Raw genomic sequence first — 17,310 nt, 5'->3', positions numbered from 1 at the left:
GCCCCTAACGTAAAGATGTCTTTCATAGTGCCTGATTGGAGGATGGAAGAATCTGTTCCACTTACAAGGCCTGTGGATGATTGGTTTGAACTCGTTCTCTCGTCTTGTGAACCTGCGAACAATGAAAACAGGACCGATGGTTAGAAAACACTCAGCAAGATGCTGATTGTTGCTTACGCACTTTTCTTAGGTTCAAAGATACTCGATCATTATGGATGAGATAGGCCTTTCATCCAGCCAGAACAACCCTACAGTACCTTCCCACTACAGCATTCAAATGTTTCTTAAAAGCTTCCAGACTTTTCACCTCCAGGATTCTACGTGGTGTCCAATCCGTGTGTTGACCTCTCTTTGTGTGAAGTATGTCCTGATATCAGTCCTAAATTTGAACTCATTTTAACCTTTGCCCACTTGTCCCATTGTCACTGTTTAGATTGAAGCAAGTTTAAGGATTTACTTATTCTATACTGTTTACTCTCTGATGTCCCTCTATAAGATGACCTCTCAATTGCCCTTCTTTCAAAGCCCAAGATCCCAAGAGATAGAAATTGCCCTCCGCCAGAAACAGGGTGCACCTCCTTATTTTGAAGTGTTCTGGCAATGGATATGGCAGGCTATCCGACGAAATCCAGCTTCTTGGGGTTTTTTTCTCAGCGGGGCGGAAGTGGGAGCAAAGCGCAGTGACTGTCACTAGCGGGGCAGAAGTGGGAGCAAAGCGCAGTGACTGTCACTAGCGGGGCGGAAGTGGGAGCAAAGCGCAGTGACTGTCACTAGCGAGGCAGAAGTGGGGGGTGGGACGGAGTGTCCGCAGCTGTCAGTCATCAGCGGCGAATTGATGATATCATCACGCTGACGCGTCAGTTAAATGGAGAGCCGCTGCGAACTCTGCATTCATTTTAGTTGGGTCCTCTGGGCCACCAGGGAGGGTTTTGGCTGGGCCAGCGGCCTGACACTCAAGCAGGGGTGCCAGGCTGCCTGTTAGCGGCCCAGCCGAACCCGGGGAAATAATCAACGGGCTGACCGGGCAGTTGGCCACCAAAAAAAAAATATGGCGATCGCGACAGTATGCCCTCCCTTTTAAGGACGGCCGGGCAGCTATTTCACACAGAGTGCACTGACAGCAAAAGCTGTAGGGGGCACCAGCCTGTGGTGGGGCCGCACCCGCGGGGCAATTTTGCGAGGGGGTTCCCGCCAGAGGGTAAGGGATCAACGCGTGCACGCCGCGGCAGGAAAGCGGGTGGAGCGGTCCCGGACATCGCTTCGCTCCTGAGGAAGGGCAATTTCTAAAATGGCGCCTCTCCACGGACAGTCGGCAGCCATTCTGCACTGCCCCTTGGCCGCCACTTTCAGGCGGCTAGAGCCCTTACGGAAAGTAAAATTTCGGCCCCAAGTTTCTCCAGTCTTTCCATGTAATTCAGATGCCTGACACTAAAGACCAGCCTTGTGGTTCTTCTCTGCACTGTCTCCAGCACTTGAATGCTTCCATTGTCTCTCCATGACCAGAATTGGAGACGGTACACAAGATGTGATCTGACTAAAGCACTCATTGATCTTGATACCCTCTGACTCGTATTCCACTGCTTTAACTATATAGTTCACCAATCCAGCGGCTTTGTTAATAACTGCTCTTCATTGATTGGACATCTAGACCATCAAATTTACTACCACTCCTAGAATGCTTTCAATTTCTTCATCCATAACTGTTTCATCAAGACATATAAATAAGACTGGCATTAGTTGTATGTTCACAGCCCCCTGATGGGCTTGTGCACTAAGCCATACAGCTCACAAGAAGCCTATGTTCAATTCCCAGTCTATGCTGAGGGAACTGATCTCAGTCAGGTAGAAGTGGTACAATGACTTCAATGATGGTCATCTAGGGAGGGTGAAAGATTATGGACGAGTTAGGCCTTCAGGCCTCCATGTGGAGTCCTGGAGGTTAAAACCCTGAATGCTTTTAAGGAAGAATTGAAGTTGCGATGGAGCACTGTAGGGTTGTCCTGGCTGCATGAGGGTTTCTCCGACTGCTGTCTTGCTGGAGAAGCAACAGAGGTTTACAAGCACCTGTGGAATATCAGAGTAACCTGCGGAACCCTACTTTAGTGGAAGTGAGAGACACCATTGGGGAAAAGAGTAACTTGGTTACTCAAGTGAGGCAGAATGCTTAATGTAATCTTAACTAGGCTAATGGTAAGGCACTACAATTAACCTCAGTATCCTTGGCCTTGGTGGAGAAGGGTGATCAGCCTGCCAATTGCTAAGCATTTACTCCGAGAATGCAAAAGGTGATGCCTCCCAAATAGCCACTGCCCCACTCACACCTGAAGAGATAGCCACTCGAGTGAGCTAAGTCAATGTTCCAACATAGGTCAAGACCTTCAAGAAAGTTGGAAGGACAGAAATTCAAAGGTGTTCTTTTTCTCTTCAAAAGACATGTTTTTGTTAAGTCTTCACTTTATGAACTGAAGTGAGTTTGATTAATAGCTGTTTATTGCAGCTCAAAAGAACAAACAGTTCAGTCCACCATCAGCAGCCCAAATCGGCAATTAATTATTTATATGTGTGGGAGAATAGTGAAAGCTTGTGTTCCAGGATCACAACTTGAAAAGAATTAAATAAAAATATAGAAAATGGAAAACACTCAACCGGTCAAGCAACATCTGTGGAAAGTGAAACAGTTTCAGATCGATGACCTTTCATCAGAACTGGAAGATGTTGGCGATGAATAGCTTTTAAGCAAATACAGAGCTAGAGAAAAAGGGGGCAGGTAAAGAACAAAAGGGATAGGGTGGAGGGCAGGAGCGAGTAAATGACAATAAGGATGATGGTGCAAGATAAAAGGGGGTGATAATGAGACAACTAAGGAAAGAAAAGATGGATCCCGAGAAGTTGTAAATGGGTAGAGCAGAATAGCAGAGAGGGAGGGAAGGTTGAAAAATCTGGCAAAGAGAAAAGGCTCGGTGAACCTGAATGTGGTGGAGAAAGGGAGGTAGATCCCAGGGGTGCAGACCACCCCACCGACCATGAACCGATAGGGGATCACCACTCTCCCCACACACCAGCCCACACATCTACTACTCCGTGTGTGCCTGGTACAGCCTCCCACCGTTCCCAGCATCTGCTGTCTGAGAGAAAGAGAAACAAAGTGAAGAAGCAACTCCTTCGGGGACAAGGTCACAATGACCTTGTACTTATAACCCAACGCACAGCCATGTCAATCATTGCAAAAATACAGGCACAGTTTGCAGTTACAATCAGCACCAGTTCTGGTAAGGTTAGTCCTGAATGTATTTGGGAGTGCTGTGTGAAACTAGCATGATGGAAATTCAATCAAGAAGTTTGTCAAAGAAACACTGATCTAGTTGCAGAACGCAGATAGGATACGAATCTAATTAGCAAACTGCCATTGTCGCTATTTCTGAGGTAATGGCTCAAGAATGTGGAGTCAGGTGGGCAAACAAGGTAAATAAGCTAAACGTACTAAATGGGTTCTAGTGACGACTTTCCCATTGGTGATAACAGGGAGATTTCCTTATAGTTGCCGTAGTCGGACTTGTCCCCTTTTTTTAACGATTACTGCATCTCTTGAGATTTCCCGGCACGCTCTCCTCCTTCCAGATGAGAGAGATGAGGTCATGCATTCATGCCAATAGTGCCTTTCCGCCATACTTTAGCGCCTCAGCGGGGATTCCATCCGCTCCTGTAGCTTTGTTGTTCTTAAGCTAACGGATGGCTTTTTCTACCTCGTGCAGGGCTGGGGTTTTGCTGAGGTGGTGGTGGATAGCATGCTGCGGGATGGAGTCAGGGACACTCGAGTCAAAGGCAGAGTCTCGGTTCAGGAGATCTTCAAAGTGCTCCTTCCAGCGGTTCCTGACTGCCTCGGTGTCCTTGATGAGTGTTTCTCCGTTCTTGGCCAGCAGTGGGGTGGGGCCTTGGGTGTTTGGGCTGTAGGTGGCCTTGACTGCGGTGAAAAATCCTCACACATCTTCACTGAGGCGTACGAAAGCATGGGCCTTACACTAAACATCTGTAAGACAAAGGTCCTCTACCAACCTGTCCCCACTGCACAGCACTGCCCCCCAGTAATCAAGATCCACGGCGCAGCCCTGGACAACGTGGACCACTTCCCATACCTCGGGATCCTTTTATCAACAAGGGCAGACATTGACGACCAGATTCTACACTGCCTCCAGTGTGCCAGTGCAGCCTTCGGCCACCCGAGGAAAACATTGTTCGAAGATCAGGCCCTCAAATCTGCCACCAAGCTCATGGTCAACAGGGCTGTAGTGATACCCGCCCTCCTGTATGGCTCAGCGACATGGACTATATACAGTAGACACCTCAAATTGCTGGAGAAATACCACCAACGATGTCTCCGCAAAATCCTGCAAATCCCCTGGGAGGACAGATGCATCAACGTTAGCGTCCTCGACCAGGCCAACATCCCCAGCATTGAAGCACTGACTATACTTGATCAGCTCCGCTGGGCGGGCCACATTGTTCACATGCCTGACACGAGACTCCCAAAGCAAGCGCTCTACTCGGAACTCTTTCGCGGCAAACAAGCCCAAGGTGGGCAGAAGAAATGTTTCAAGGACACCCTCAGAGCCTCCCTGATAAAATACAACATCCCCACCGACACCTGGGAGTCCCTGGCCAAAGACCGCCCTAAGCGGAGGAAGTGCATCCGGGAGGGCGCTGAGCACCTTGAGTCTCATTGCTGTGAGCATGCAGAAACCAAGCACAGGCAGTGGAAGGAGCGTGTGGCAAACCAGTCCCAGCCACCCTTTCCCGCAATGACTGTCTGTCCCATCTGTGACAGAGACTGTGGTTCTCGTATTGGACTGTTCAGTCACCTAAGAACTCATTTTTAGAGTGGAAGCAAGTCATCCTCGTTCGAGGGACCGCCTATGATGATGACGATTGCCTGCTAGTTGAGTCCGCTCACAGAAAGATGTGGTTTGTTTCTTAGAATGCAGAGCCCAACTGCCCTCCATGACTGTTAGTAAATGCACTACTCAAGTTGGTAGTGATCCCTATAGACCAGAGAGGTGCCAGGCTCCATGCCTGATCTGTACTGAGTTAGCTGACCTCAGCTGTGGGAACTACTGGGTTGTGATAATGGACCTCAGTATCCCTGGCCTGGGAAATGGGAGGAAATATCTGGAGCATATATTTGTATCTAAATATCTTTGTGTACATAACAATCAACATAACAAAAACAGATTATCTGGTCATTATCACTTTGCCGTTTGTTGTCAAGTTGGCTGCCGTGTTTCCCACATTACAACAGTGACTACACTTCAAAAGTACTTCATTGGCTGTAAAGTGTCAGGTGATCGTGAAAGGCACTATATAAATGCAAGTCTTTCTTTTTACATATATCTTGGATAGAGATGTATCAGTAAAGAAATTATGTGAGACTACCGGATATAGAGGTTGGATCTATTACAAATTGTAAGTGCCTTCTCACAGCAATGTGATAATGACCAGATAATCTGTTTTGTTATGACAACCACATCTTTCTGTGAGCGGACTCAACTAGCAGGCAATCATCATCATCATAGGTGGTCCCTCGAACGAGGATGACTTGCTTCCACACCAAAAGGAATGAATTCACAGATGTTTAAATGAAAGACCGATATTCCAGTCCTGAACTCCAATTGAAGGGGTGAAAGATGCCTGTACGTGGATTTTTTAATGTGTGGTGGCTGTTGCACATCAGTCAACACATAAGCTTGACAGAGCTAGACCTTTATCCAGTGGCTTGCCCCTTGACGTGGTGCAAAAGCTCATGAGCTCCTATGACTCTGTGAGCTACGCTGTCGAATGTGTAACTCCTGGTCAGGCCTCCCAAACCAGACAGGGGAAAGGTAGGAGCCAGTCTAAAGGCAATGCACTGACAAGGGTTGTGAGTCAGGCTAAGGATCTGTCCAGGTAAAAATGCCTCTTTGTTATGGAAACAATCCAGGGACAAAAGAATCTGTTACCGATTGGCAAATATAAACATCAAGACCTGGACTTCCCTCCTGATTTGCGGCCAGTAATACGCATAATCTGGGCACACATCAATCACGTGGCGTAAACGATCGTGGCATTGTGGGAGTAAGTGAGTTACACGTAACTATGATAGGCCCAAGTCGCCTTGATCTTACACCCGTCCATCAAACCCTCCGCCTGAACGAATCTCTGTCCACAAAACTGACCACAATCCCAAATGTGAGTATCCTCCAATTGCACTTATTTTGGTGTGTTCTAATGAGTTTGGGGATGATACTTAGGTGTAACTTAACATCGGCAATTGAAGGCACATTTTCGGGTCGAACTTCCCAATTGCGACCAAGGAAGAAACCCCAGATCCAACTGCTGGGTGCAAAGCAAAATGAAAGTCCGATCGGAGTCAAAGATCTTTCTCTGGATAAATAGCAATGGAAAAACGCCTCTGTTTAAAAAAGGGGGCAGACAAAAGGCAGGCCGGTTAGTTTAACATCGTAATGGGGAAAATGCTTGAAACTATCATTAAGGAAGAAATAGCGGGACATCTAGATAGGAATAGTGCAATCAAGCAGACGCAGCATGGATTCATGAAGGGAAAATCATGTTTAACTAATTTACTGGAATTCTTTGAGGATATAACGAGCATGGTGGATAGAGGTGTACCGATGGATGTGGTGTATTTAGATTTTCAAAAAGCATTCGATAAGGTGCCCCACAAAAGGTTACTGCAGAAGATAAAGGTACGCGGAGTCAGTGGAAATGTATTAGCATGGATAGAGAATTGGCTGGCTAACAGAAAGCAAAGAGTCGGGATAAATGGGTCCTTTTCGGGTTGGAAATCGGTGGTTAGTGGTGTGCCACAGGGATCGGTGCTGGGACCACAACTGTTTACAATATACATAGATGACCTGGAAGAGGGGACAGAGTGTAGTGTAACAAAATTTGCAGATGACACAAAGATTAGTGGGAAAGCGGGTTGTGTAGAGGACACAGAGAGGCTGCAAAGAGATTTAGATAGGTTAAGCGAATGGGCTAAGGTTTGACAGATGGAATACAATGTCGGAAAGTGTGAGGTCATCCACCTTGGGAAAAAAAACAGTAAAAGGGAATATTATTTGAATGGGGAGAAATTACAACATGCTGCGGTGCAGCGGGACCTGGGGGTACTTGTGCATGAATCCCAAAATGTTAGTTTGCAGGTGCAACAGGTAATCAGGAAGGCGAATGTAATGTTGGCCTTCATTGCGAGAGGGATGGAGTACAAAAGCAGGGAGGTCCTTCTGCAACTGTATAGGGTACTGGTGAGGCCGCACCTGGAGTACTGCATGCAGTTTTGGTCACCTTATTTATGGAAGGATATACTAGCTTTGGAGGGGGTACAGAGACGATTCACTCGGCTGATTCCGGAGATGAGGGGGTTACCTTATGATGATAGATTGAGTAGACTGGGTCTTTACTCGTTGGATGAGGGGTGATCTTATAGAAACATTTAAAATAATGAAAGGGATAGACAAGATAGAGGCAGAGAGGTTGTTTCCACTGGTCGGGGAGACTAGAACTAGGGGGCACAGCCTCAAAATACGGGGGAGCCAATTTAAAACCGAGTTGAGAAGGAATTTCTTCTCCCAGAGGGTTGTGAATCTGTGGAATTCTCTGCCCAAGGAAGCAGTTGAGGCTAGCTCATTAAATGTATTCAAGTCACAGATAAGATAGAATTTTAAACCAATAAGGGAATTAAGGGTTATGGGAAGCGGGCGGGTAAGTGGAGCTGAGTCCACGGCCAGATCAGCCATGATCTTGTTGAATGGCGGAGCAGGCTCGAGGGGCTAGATGGCCTACTCCTGTTCCTAATTCTTATGTTCTTATGTAAAAAATGGGTTGCCTCATGTGCCCCGAGGCACAAGAGACTCTAACAATCAAACTAACTAACTTACTATAAGTGGCTTTATCCCGTTTTCTCAGATTATGCCCTTCAACAAACATGTTGATTACTAATGTAACAGAGAGATAGGAAACAAGGATCACACAGCATTCTTAAAGCAACATTACCAACATCTTGGACATTACAGCTTCTCATTCTTGTTGGCTATCCCCCACTCCCACTTAGGGTTGCCAACCCTCCAGGATTGTCTTAGAGTTTCCAGCAATTAAAGACTGATCTCCAGGACAATGCTGTGATGAAGACAGGAGAAGAATCATAGGGGCTTCAAAAAAAATTGTGTTTTATTTTACATTTTCTTTGAACACTTTTTTGTTTACTATTTATAAAAGTATTGGATATGAGAAAGAAAAGGCTGCTTGATTGACAGTCACAAATCATCCAATCGGGTAATGAAGAGTCTATTTGATTTCCAATGGGTTGGGGAAGGCGGTGCACCATGATGATGGACATGCTGGGCGACCAATAATAGGTTGTGGGAGCGGAGCACTTGGAGGCAGGAGGTCATGTGATGGCACCTCCAGGAATATGTCCAACTGAAGTTGGCAACCCTACTCCAGCTAGAAAGTCCGCATGTGTCAGCCCGGGTGAGGACCGAATGGCTTCAGCTGTGTAGTCCTGCACTCCTCACCTCCACTGTTAATGCTCAAATAAAAAGGAGAAGGCACTGAAGGGGTCCCAGAGCCCACAGAGCGAAATTCAAAGCAAGAGTCGGCGCCTTCGGGAAGCGAGAGGAGAAAACTGAACAAGAGAAAGATGTCCACAAGATACATACCCTGCTCATGTTTCTTTATCTTGTCCAGGATCACTCGCTGATTCTCTAGGCAGGACACTGTGACATTCAGCTTCAGAGGCTGGGATTCTCCACTCTATGTTGCACAGATTTAAAAAAAAACATCATTCAATCATTCACCAGGCAGTTCCAATTGCTGTCGGTTAAAACTACTTCACCAGAGTCTGCGCCAACAGCACTTCACAGTCAACTTGCTTTTAGGGGCCTGTAATAATGAACATTTTGAGACTTCCCTTTGATACCTCAAGTGAGAGCTGGACCATTATCTGGCTGGGGCGGAGATCACCTCATACAAAAAGATAGGTACTGCATAATATCATCAGGGCCAGAGTGATCACCTGGACTAGCTTCCAATGCCTGGGGGGGGGGAGGGTGGGGGGGTAGGGGATTGGAGAGGAATTGCCCAAATTTTTCCCCACAAATTGGCGTGGGTTTTTATCTGTTTTTTCATCTCTCCCAGGAGATCACATGGTTTTGGGTGGGGTGGCGTGGGGAATGCATATACTATGATGCACAAGGTATTACAAATTGTGTGGGACAAGCTGGATGGACTAGAGGGTCTTTTCCTGTCTGTCATTGTTCGTATGTCCGTAAATACCTAGGTTTTCAAATAAGCAACCAGTTAGATCCAGACTGGTGAAGTTAGTCTGCAAGATGGAGTCTGCAAGCTCGTAGCAAGCTGCTCTAAATAAAGTTGTGTTAAATCTAGCTGTCTTTCATTCGTCATTGGAAATCCTGTCAACAAGACAGCATAAGAATAAAACACAAAGTTCAGCTCCTTCCCTGATTGATTGGTTACACATCCTTGTGACACTGTACTCCTTGAGCAGGAATGTTGCTAAGAGGATAGATTCAGCCTGCGCCTGTTTAGATGAAAGAGTTTATCTTCAAATAATTGCCACTTTCCCAATGGGTCAATATCGGATGTCGGTCTTGGCTCAGTTGATAGCACTCTTGCCTGACTCAGGTCGTGAGCTCAAACTCCACTCCAGCACTTGAGCACATAATCTAGGCTGACACTCCAGTGCAGTGCTGAGGAAGTTTAGCACTGTCGGAGGTGCCATCTTTAAAATAGGAAGTTAAACCGAGGCCCTGTCTGCTCTCTCAATTGGAAGTAAAAGATTCCATGATACTATTTGAAGAAGGAGAGCCAGGGAAATTCTCTCGCTGTCTTAGCCAATATTTATCCCTCAACTAACACCTTAAAGAGATTATCTGGTCATTATCTCATTGCTGTTTGAGGGACCTTGTTGTACTCACTCAAATTGTCTGCCGTATTTTCTACATTACAACAGTGACTACACTTTCAAAAATAATTAATTATTAATGTGAGGTGGTTTTGGAAGTCCTGAGGATGTGAAAGGCGCTATAGAAATGCAAGTTCTTTCTTTTTCCTGTGTTAATACATACAATTTTAGCCTCCAATTCCGTGGCATTTAAGTTATATTTGATCAGAAATGGCTGTAAAGCCTCGGACACTGTTTTGGTAGGTTTAGCCGTCACCCAAAGTTTTCGATTTACTGGAACAAGTTCCAACCTGAAATGCAAACAGAATGAAAAATGGGTAATGAATGAAATTCAACACCGAGCAAACTCCTCCGAACTCGTGGTTTAAAGCTATTTCGCTTTCACCACATCTTTGAAAACATACTGAAAGTTAAATTCACCAATCCCACACTCCCTATATACTGCCGGCACAGGAACGATGGGCCAAATGGCCTCCTTCTGTGCTGTAAGAATCTATGATCTTTGTTTATCGGTCCAGAAAGACTTCAATGTTCTGCGCTGCCGTGTTCAGTTGGTTCATAAGTGCTTCCAGTGCTTTCGACTCCATGGGACCTAAATTGATCAACTTACTGCCGCCGACATTCCTCTGCAAGATCCACCCAGTGCCACTTTCGATGTGGCCTGGAGCAGGCGGGAGGGGCGAGCCACCGGGAACCGCCCCGCCGACGTCAGCGGTTTAACTGACCTCTCGCCCACCAAGCTCTCATATTGATGCGGGCGGGAGTTGGCACCAGAACGGGAGTGGACCACTGGCTGGAGGCTGGTCTGTCCCCGACGGTAAGTCTGAAGATCCTGAAAAAAAGATTAGTGAACATTTTTTTTTGTTCCACAGCGACTTACCTGGATGGGGTCCCCTGAAGGTCTTCTGATAGTTTTAATATTTTTCCCTGATGATTTTTATTTTCAGCTGTTCGACTCCATCCTTGGCGGCACTTGGGCGGCAAGCGCCTCTGCGGCCGAGAATGAGACCTCCCGCCCGCTGTCGCCCAGATTGGCAGTGTACGTCGTTCATTTGCCGCCTGCCGACCTTCGAGGGACCTCAGCGATGAAAACACCGCCGAAAGTACCGTCCAGTACCTCGGCGGCCATCGGCGGCACTTGGGCGGGCGGAGGCCTTGACCAAATTCGGCCCCCATTTCTCTATCGGTGAGTAAATTTTATGTGTTGATCACTCTTCATATGAAGAACTTCCTGTTGTCAGGCCTAAATTTGCCCTTTACCTTTTAGAAACTGTATTCCCTTGTCCTACTCTTGCTGTTCAGTTTGAAGTACTTTTCAAGGTTTTCCTTTTCCACACCATTAACTATCTCATATACTGCAGGGAGATCACCTCTCAGTTGCCTCCTTTCAAAAGCCCAGATTTTTCCAATCCTCCCTCATAACTCAAAGCTCTAACAGATGTCAACAGAGGTGAAAAATTCTGCAATCGCTTTGTGCACTGAGACGGTATCTCCCTTCCTGTGGACATTTCCTCTGCTCGGTATTTGTGAAATTATGCAAAAACAATTCTCACCCAAATCTCCTGTGTTAACATGTGAACAAACCTGGCAATCACATGTGGTGAGGCCTTTTCATTGCACTTCCCGGGAGGGATTAGAAACTGCCTGGTCTTTTGATCACAAGATCATTACAGATGAGGAAGGCCAGTTAGTCCATTTGATTCACTCAAACAGGGAGATACATTATTCCATACATTGATCACTCTTTGTATGAAGAATAATTTCTCGATATCAGTCCTAATATGACCTTAGTCTAATTTGAACACGTATCCTCTGGTTTTACTCCCACTGTTTAATTTAAAGTAATTGGGGTTCAGTGTAAAGCAGTTGCCCAGCAAGTCACTCAGTTGTATCAAAATACTACATCAGAGCAACAAATGTCGCCTTGCCAGTGGTGCACAGATTTCATGAATGAGTAAAAAGACTGTTAAGAGTATCAAATATGTTAACAGAATAAAGGGTATAAATTTGTCTTAGGCGATAGTGCATCGGCAGCCTGGTTTCTTTGACTTCAATGGAAAAGAAAATCAGATGGACTGCTAAACGAGCTGAGATGTGACGTCTAATCATAGAATCATAGAAATTTACAGCACGGAAGGAGGCCATTTCAGCCCATCGTGTCCGCGCCGGTCGACCAAGATCTATCCAGTCGAATCTCACTTTCCAGCTCTTGGTCCGTTGCCCTGTAGGTTATGGCACTTCAGATGCACATCCAAGTATTTTTTAAATTAGATGAGGGTTTCTGCCTCTACAATCCTTTCAGGCAATGAGTTCCAGACCCCCACTACTCTCTGGGTGAGAAATTTCCCCTCATATCTCCTCTAAACCTCTCCCCAATTTCTTTAAATCTTTGTCCCCTGATTGTTGAACCTTCTGCCAAAGGAAACAGATCCTTCCTATCCACTCTATCCAGGCCCCTCATAATTTTATGCACCTCAATCAGGTCTCCCCTCAGCCTCCTCTGTTCCAAAGAAAACAGACCTAGCATCTCCAATCTTTCCTCATAGCCAAAATTCTCTAGTCCAGGCAACATTCTTATAAATTTACTCTGCACCCTTTCCAGTGCAATCCCATCTTTCCTGTCATGTGGTGACCAGAACTGCACACAGTACTCCAGTTGCAGCCTAACCAGTGTTTTATACAGTTCAAGCATATCCCCCCTGCTCTTGTATTCTGCGCCTCGACTAATAAAGGCAAGCATTCCATATGCCTTCTTAACCGCCTTATCTACCTGGCCTAATACCTTCAGGGATCTGTGGATCTGTACTCCAAGGTCCTTTTGTTCCTCTACACTTTTCAGTGTCGTACCATTCAATGTGTATTCCCTTGCCTTGTTAGACTTCCCCAAATACATTACCTCACACTTATCCAAATTGAATTCCATTTGCCACTGTTCCGTCTACCTGACCAGTACATTGATATCTTCCTGCAATCCGCAGCTTTCTTCTTCATTATGAACCACACAGCCTATTTTAGTGTCATCTGCAAATTTCTTAATCGTACCCCCAACATTCAAGTCCAAATCATTGATATATACCACAAAAAGCAAGGGACTCCATCACTGATCCCTGCGGAACCCCACTGGATACAGCCTTCAGGTCACAAAAACACCCATCAACCCTTACCCTTTGCTTCCTGCCTCTGAGGCAGTTTTGGATCCAACTTGCCACTTTGCCTTGGATTCCATGGGCTTTTACTTTCGTGACTAGTCTGCCATGTGGGACCTTATCAAAAGCTTTGCTAAAATCCAGATACACCACATCATATGCACTGCCTTTATCGACCCTCCTGTTACCTCCTCGAAACATTCAATCAAGTTAGTCAGACAGGACCTTCCCTTGACAGATCCATGCTGACTGTCCTTGATTAATCCATGTCTTTCCAAATGAAGATTTATCCTGACCCTTAAGATTTTTTCCAATAATTTCCTCACCACTGAGGTTAGGCTGACAAGCCTGTGATTACTCGGACTATCCCTTTCTCCCTTTTTAAACAAAGGTACTACATTAGCAGTCCTCCAGTCTGCTGGCACCACACCTGTAGCCAGAGAGGACAGGAAAATGATGGTCAGAACCTCTGCTATTTCCTCTTTTAATTCTCTTAACAGCCTGGGATACATTTCATCCAGGCCTGGGGATTTGTCCACTTTCAAAGCTGCTAAGCCCCTTAATAATTCCTCTCTCACTATGTCTGATATTTTGTTAACATTTCTGATACCTTTAGCAGTCTTTTTACTCATTCAAGGGCCACTTCAGAGGTCAGTTAAGAGTCAACCACATTGGTGTGGGACTGGAAACATGCACAGGCTAGACCAGGTAAGGGCGGCAGGATTCCTTTCCTGAAGGACATTAGTGAACCAGTTGGGTTTTTACAACAATCCGACAGCTTTACATTTACTTTGACTGGTACCAGCTTTTTATTTCCAGATTTTTAAAACAAAATTCAAATTGTCAAACTGCCATGCTGGGCATCAAGAGATATGGAGCAAAGACGGGTAAATGGAGTCGAGGTACAGGTCAGCCATGATCTAACTGAATGGTGGAGCAGGCTCGAGGTGCTAAATGGCTCTCAGTCTCCTTCTTACCAGGCTGAAAATCCCAAGTCTCTCCAGTCTTTCCACTAACCAGATCGCTGAGCAGTTTGATTATTAACATTCTACAGTACTATTCTACTCACCTTACACTAAAATGTAACACTTACTCAAACAGTATTTTCTTCTCCACGCGAAGCTCCTGGTCACACAAGATCATACTATCCTGATCCAGCATGAGGGGCTTCTGAAATTGAAAGTAAAACTAGGTTATAAACAACGTATTTCGCAAGTCGGAAATGTTTATGTTTGGGACTCTCCCACTATCTCAGTTGGTTTGTTCTGTGGGGGATAGGCGAGATGTACAGACCAGGAAGGTCCTTGGTTTAAAACAAGCTCTGAGCTGAGTTAACTGGTCTCAGATAAGGTGGCGATTAGTGATGTGATAATCGGCTTTGATGCTCCTGGGCTAGGAAAGGTGGGGGAGGGGAAATGAGTTAGCGTTTTCACTCCCGATCGCGATCCAGTGCCTGGACAGTACGTGCGAGGACATCAGGTGAGAGCAGGATGGCGGGGGGTAGCTGCGATTCTCCACATTCTCCCTACCCTCCATGTTGAAATGGCTGACCAACATTCATTGTTTAGACTTATCCATGAAGAAACACCCTCACTGCACGGGAAACATCTAAAAGGGTTGTGAAATTCCTCAAAATATGAACCTGCATTCTGCAGGCAATTGGGAAATAAGTCCAATGGCTCAAGTTTACTTTGAGTTGTCCAAATTGCTGTCATTATTATAATGTGTTAACATGTCTGAATGTGCAGGAGTGGCGTATGCAACAAATGGATAGATTTGTCTTTATGGATGAGAAATTAATCAGGTACCAGCAGCTCCAAAATACAAAAACGAAAACATAAGAACATAAGAAATAGGAACAGGAGTAGACCATACGGCCTCTCGAACCTGCTCCGACATTTAATACAATCATGGACTCAGCTCCATTTCCCTGCCCGCTCCCCATAACCCCTTATTCCCTTATCGGTTAAGAAACTGTCTAACTCTGTCTTAAATTTATTCAATAACCCAGCTTCCACAGCTCTCAGGGGCAGCAAATTCACAGATTTACAACCCCCTGAGAGAAGAAATTTCTCCTCATCTCAGTTTTAAATGGGCCCCTAGTTCTAGTCTCCCCTATCAGTGGAAACATCCTCACTGCATCTACCTTGTTTCACCCCCTGATAATTTTATACATTTCGATAAGATCACCTCTCATTCTTCTGAATTCGAAAGGCCCAACCTACTCGACCTTTCCTCATAAGTCAACCCCCTCATCCCCGGAATCAATCAAGAGAACCTTCTCTGAACTGCCTCCAAAGCAAGTATATCCTTTCTTAAATATGGAAATCAAAACTGTACGCAGTATTCCAGGTGTGGCCTCACCAATACTCTGTATAACTGTAGCAAGACTTCCCTACTTTTATACTCCATCCCCTTTGCAATGAAGGCCAAGATTCCATTGGCCTTCCTGATCACTTGCTGTACCTGCATACTATCCTTTTGTGTTTCATGCACAAGGACCCCAAGGTCCTGCTGTACTGCAGCACTTTGCAATTTTTCTCCATTTAAATAATAACTTGCTCTTTGATTTTTTTTCTGAAAAAGTGCATTACCTCACACTTTCCAACATTTGCCAAATTTTTGCCCACTCACTTAGCCTATGTCCTTTTGCAGGTTCTTTGTGTCGTCCTCACACATTGCTTTTCCTCTCATCTTTGTATCGTCAGCAAACTTGGCTACGTTACACTCGGTCCCTTCATCCAAGTCATTAATATAGATTGTTAATAGTTGGGTTCCCAGCACTGATCCCTGCGGCACCCCACTAGTTACTGATTGCTAAGCCGAGAATGAACTATTTATCTCAACTCTCTGTTTTCTGTTAGTTAGCTAATCCTCTATCCATGCTAATATATTACCCACAACCCCTTGAACGTTTATCTTGTGCAGTAAACTTTTATATGGCACCTTGTCAAATGCCTTCTGGAAGTCCAAATACACCACATCCACTGGTTTCCCTTTATCCACCCTGTACGTTTCATCCTCAAAGAACTCCAGCAAATTTGTCAAACATGACTTCCCCTTCATAAATCCATGCAGACTCTGACTGACCGAATTTTGCTTATTCAAATGTCCTGCTGCTGCTTCTTTAATAATGGACTCCAACATTTTTCCAACCACAGATGTTAGGCTAACTGGTCGATAGTTTCCTGCTTTTTGTCTGCCTCCTTTTTTAAAACATACCGGGGATAAGCTGGAGAATGGCAATTCCATCACAAAGGTCAAAAGTTCAATGGCAGAACTCTGAGGGGGCAAAATTGCCCTTTTTTAAGCTCCTTTAGTGCCTCTGGGGGGGTGCAAATGGGTGCAAATAGGTTATTGCCCAGGGAAAGGGTCAATACAATCTCCGGGGAAATTGGCCCAGAGGTTTGGGGGGGGGGCAGTGTGCCATTAGTTCCGCTCCCCGTGATTTGCACCCCAGGCCGGCATACGCACGTCGATGTTGTCATCACTGTGCCCGCTGACCCCTCACCGCCCTGCACTGACTCCTTTGTGCTCCGCGGGGCAAATTTCCCTGCAGACGGTGAGGATGGCGCCGGCCGATGTCACCACTAGCATCGCGACCATCACCATTTGCGTCGTGGGCTGCTATATTTTTCTGCTAGCCGACTCTTCTGTCGGCTCAATAATGGTGGCCCTCGCCTCAACCAGGCCGCCATCGTGTAGCCTGGCATTTCTTTTTGGGTGCAAGGCTGCTGGCCTGGTCAAGGGCATCCCTGGTGGCCCAATGGCGGCCGCCAAATGGACGGCAGAGTGCTCAGCGGCCCTTTAATTGAAGGGGAGGGACATTGTGAAGCGTCAGCACGACACAGCACGTCCGCATCGCGCTGATGTCAACAGCGCTGCGCTCATGTGGTCAGCGCAGCGTATACTCATAGTGCTTCCGACCCTTTACCGACCTCCGATAGAGTTACAGACATTTTTCACAGCTTGGGTCACTTACCGATTCTATGTGTCGGACAATAAATTTTCACATAATTCAAATTATGTGGCCCAAATAAGATGCGGGGCAATTTCGCCCCCTGAATCCTTAACTCAGGAACGCAAATGGATTTTTTTTTCTTTGGTGCTGTTGGGCAAGGTATTACCAAACATCAAGCCCTTGTAATCTGGCCCATGAAATCTGGCAAATCCATCATGCCCTTACAT

General features: G+C 45.9%; 1 protein-coding gene across 3 annotated transcripts in view; it reads right to left on the bottom strand.

The window, feature by feature from the left end:
• Nucleotides 1-17,310, bottom strand: part of LOC139263057 (regulator of G-protein signaling 14-like) — a 95,039-nt gene that overhangs the window by 6,122 nt on the left and 71,607 nt on the right. For all 3 annotated transcript variants that reach the window (XM_070878571.1, XM_070878572.1, XM_070878574.1), the window contains 4 exons: nt 14,216-14,292; nt 10,140-10,266; nt 8,712-8,805; nt 66-112 (listed from right to left, as the gene is read on the bottom strand). In XM_070878571.1, the coding sequence (XP_070734672.1) occupies nt 66-112; nt 8,712-8,805; nt 10,140-10,266; nt 14,216-14,292 (345 nt within the window). The remainder of the gene's footprint in view (nt 1-65; nt 113-8,711; nt 8,806-10,139; nt 10,267-14,215; nt 14,293-17,310) is intronic.

This window comes from Pristiophorus japonicus, chromosome 4 (assembly GCF_044704955.1).
Source record: "Pristiophorus japonicus isolate sPriJap1 chromosome 4, sPriJap1.hap1, whole genome shotgun sequence".
Taxonomy (NCBI): Eukaryota; Metazoa; Chordata; class Chondrichthyes; family Pristiophoridae; genus Pristiophorus; species Pristiophorus japonicus.
Note: the sequence above shows the minus strand (reverse complement) of the source record. Positions and strands in the feature narration are given on the sequence as shown.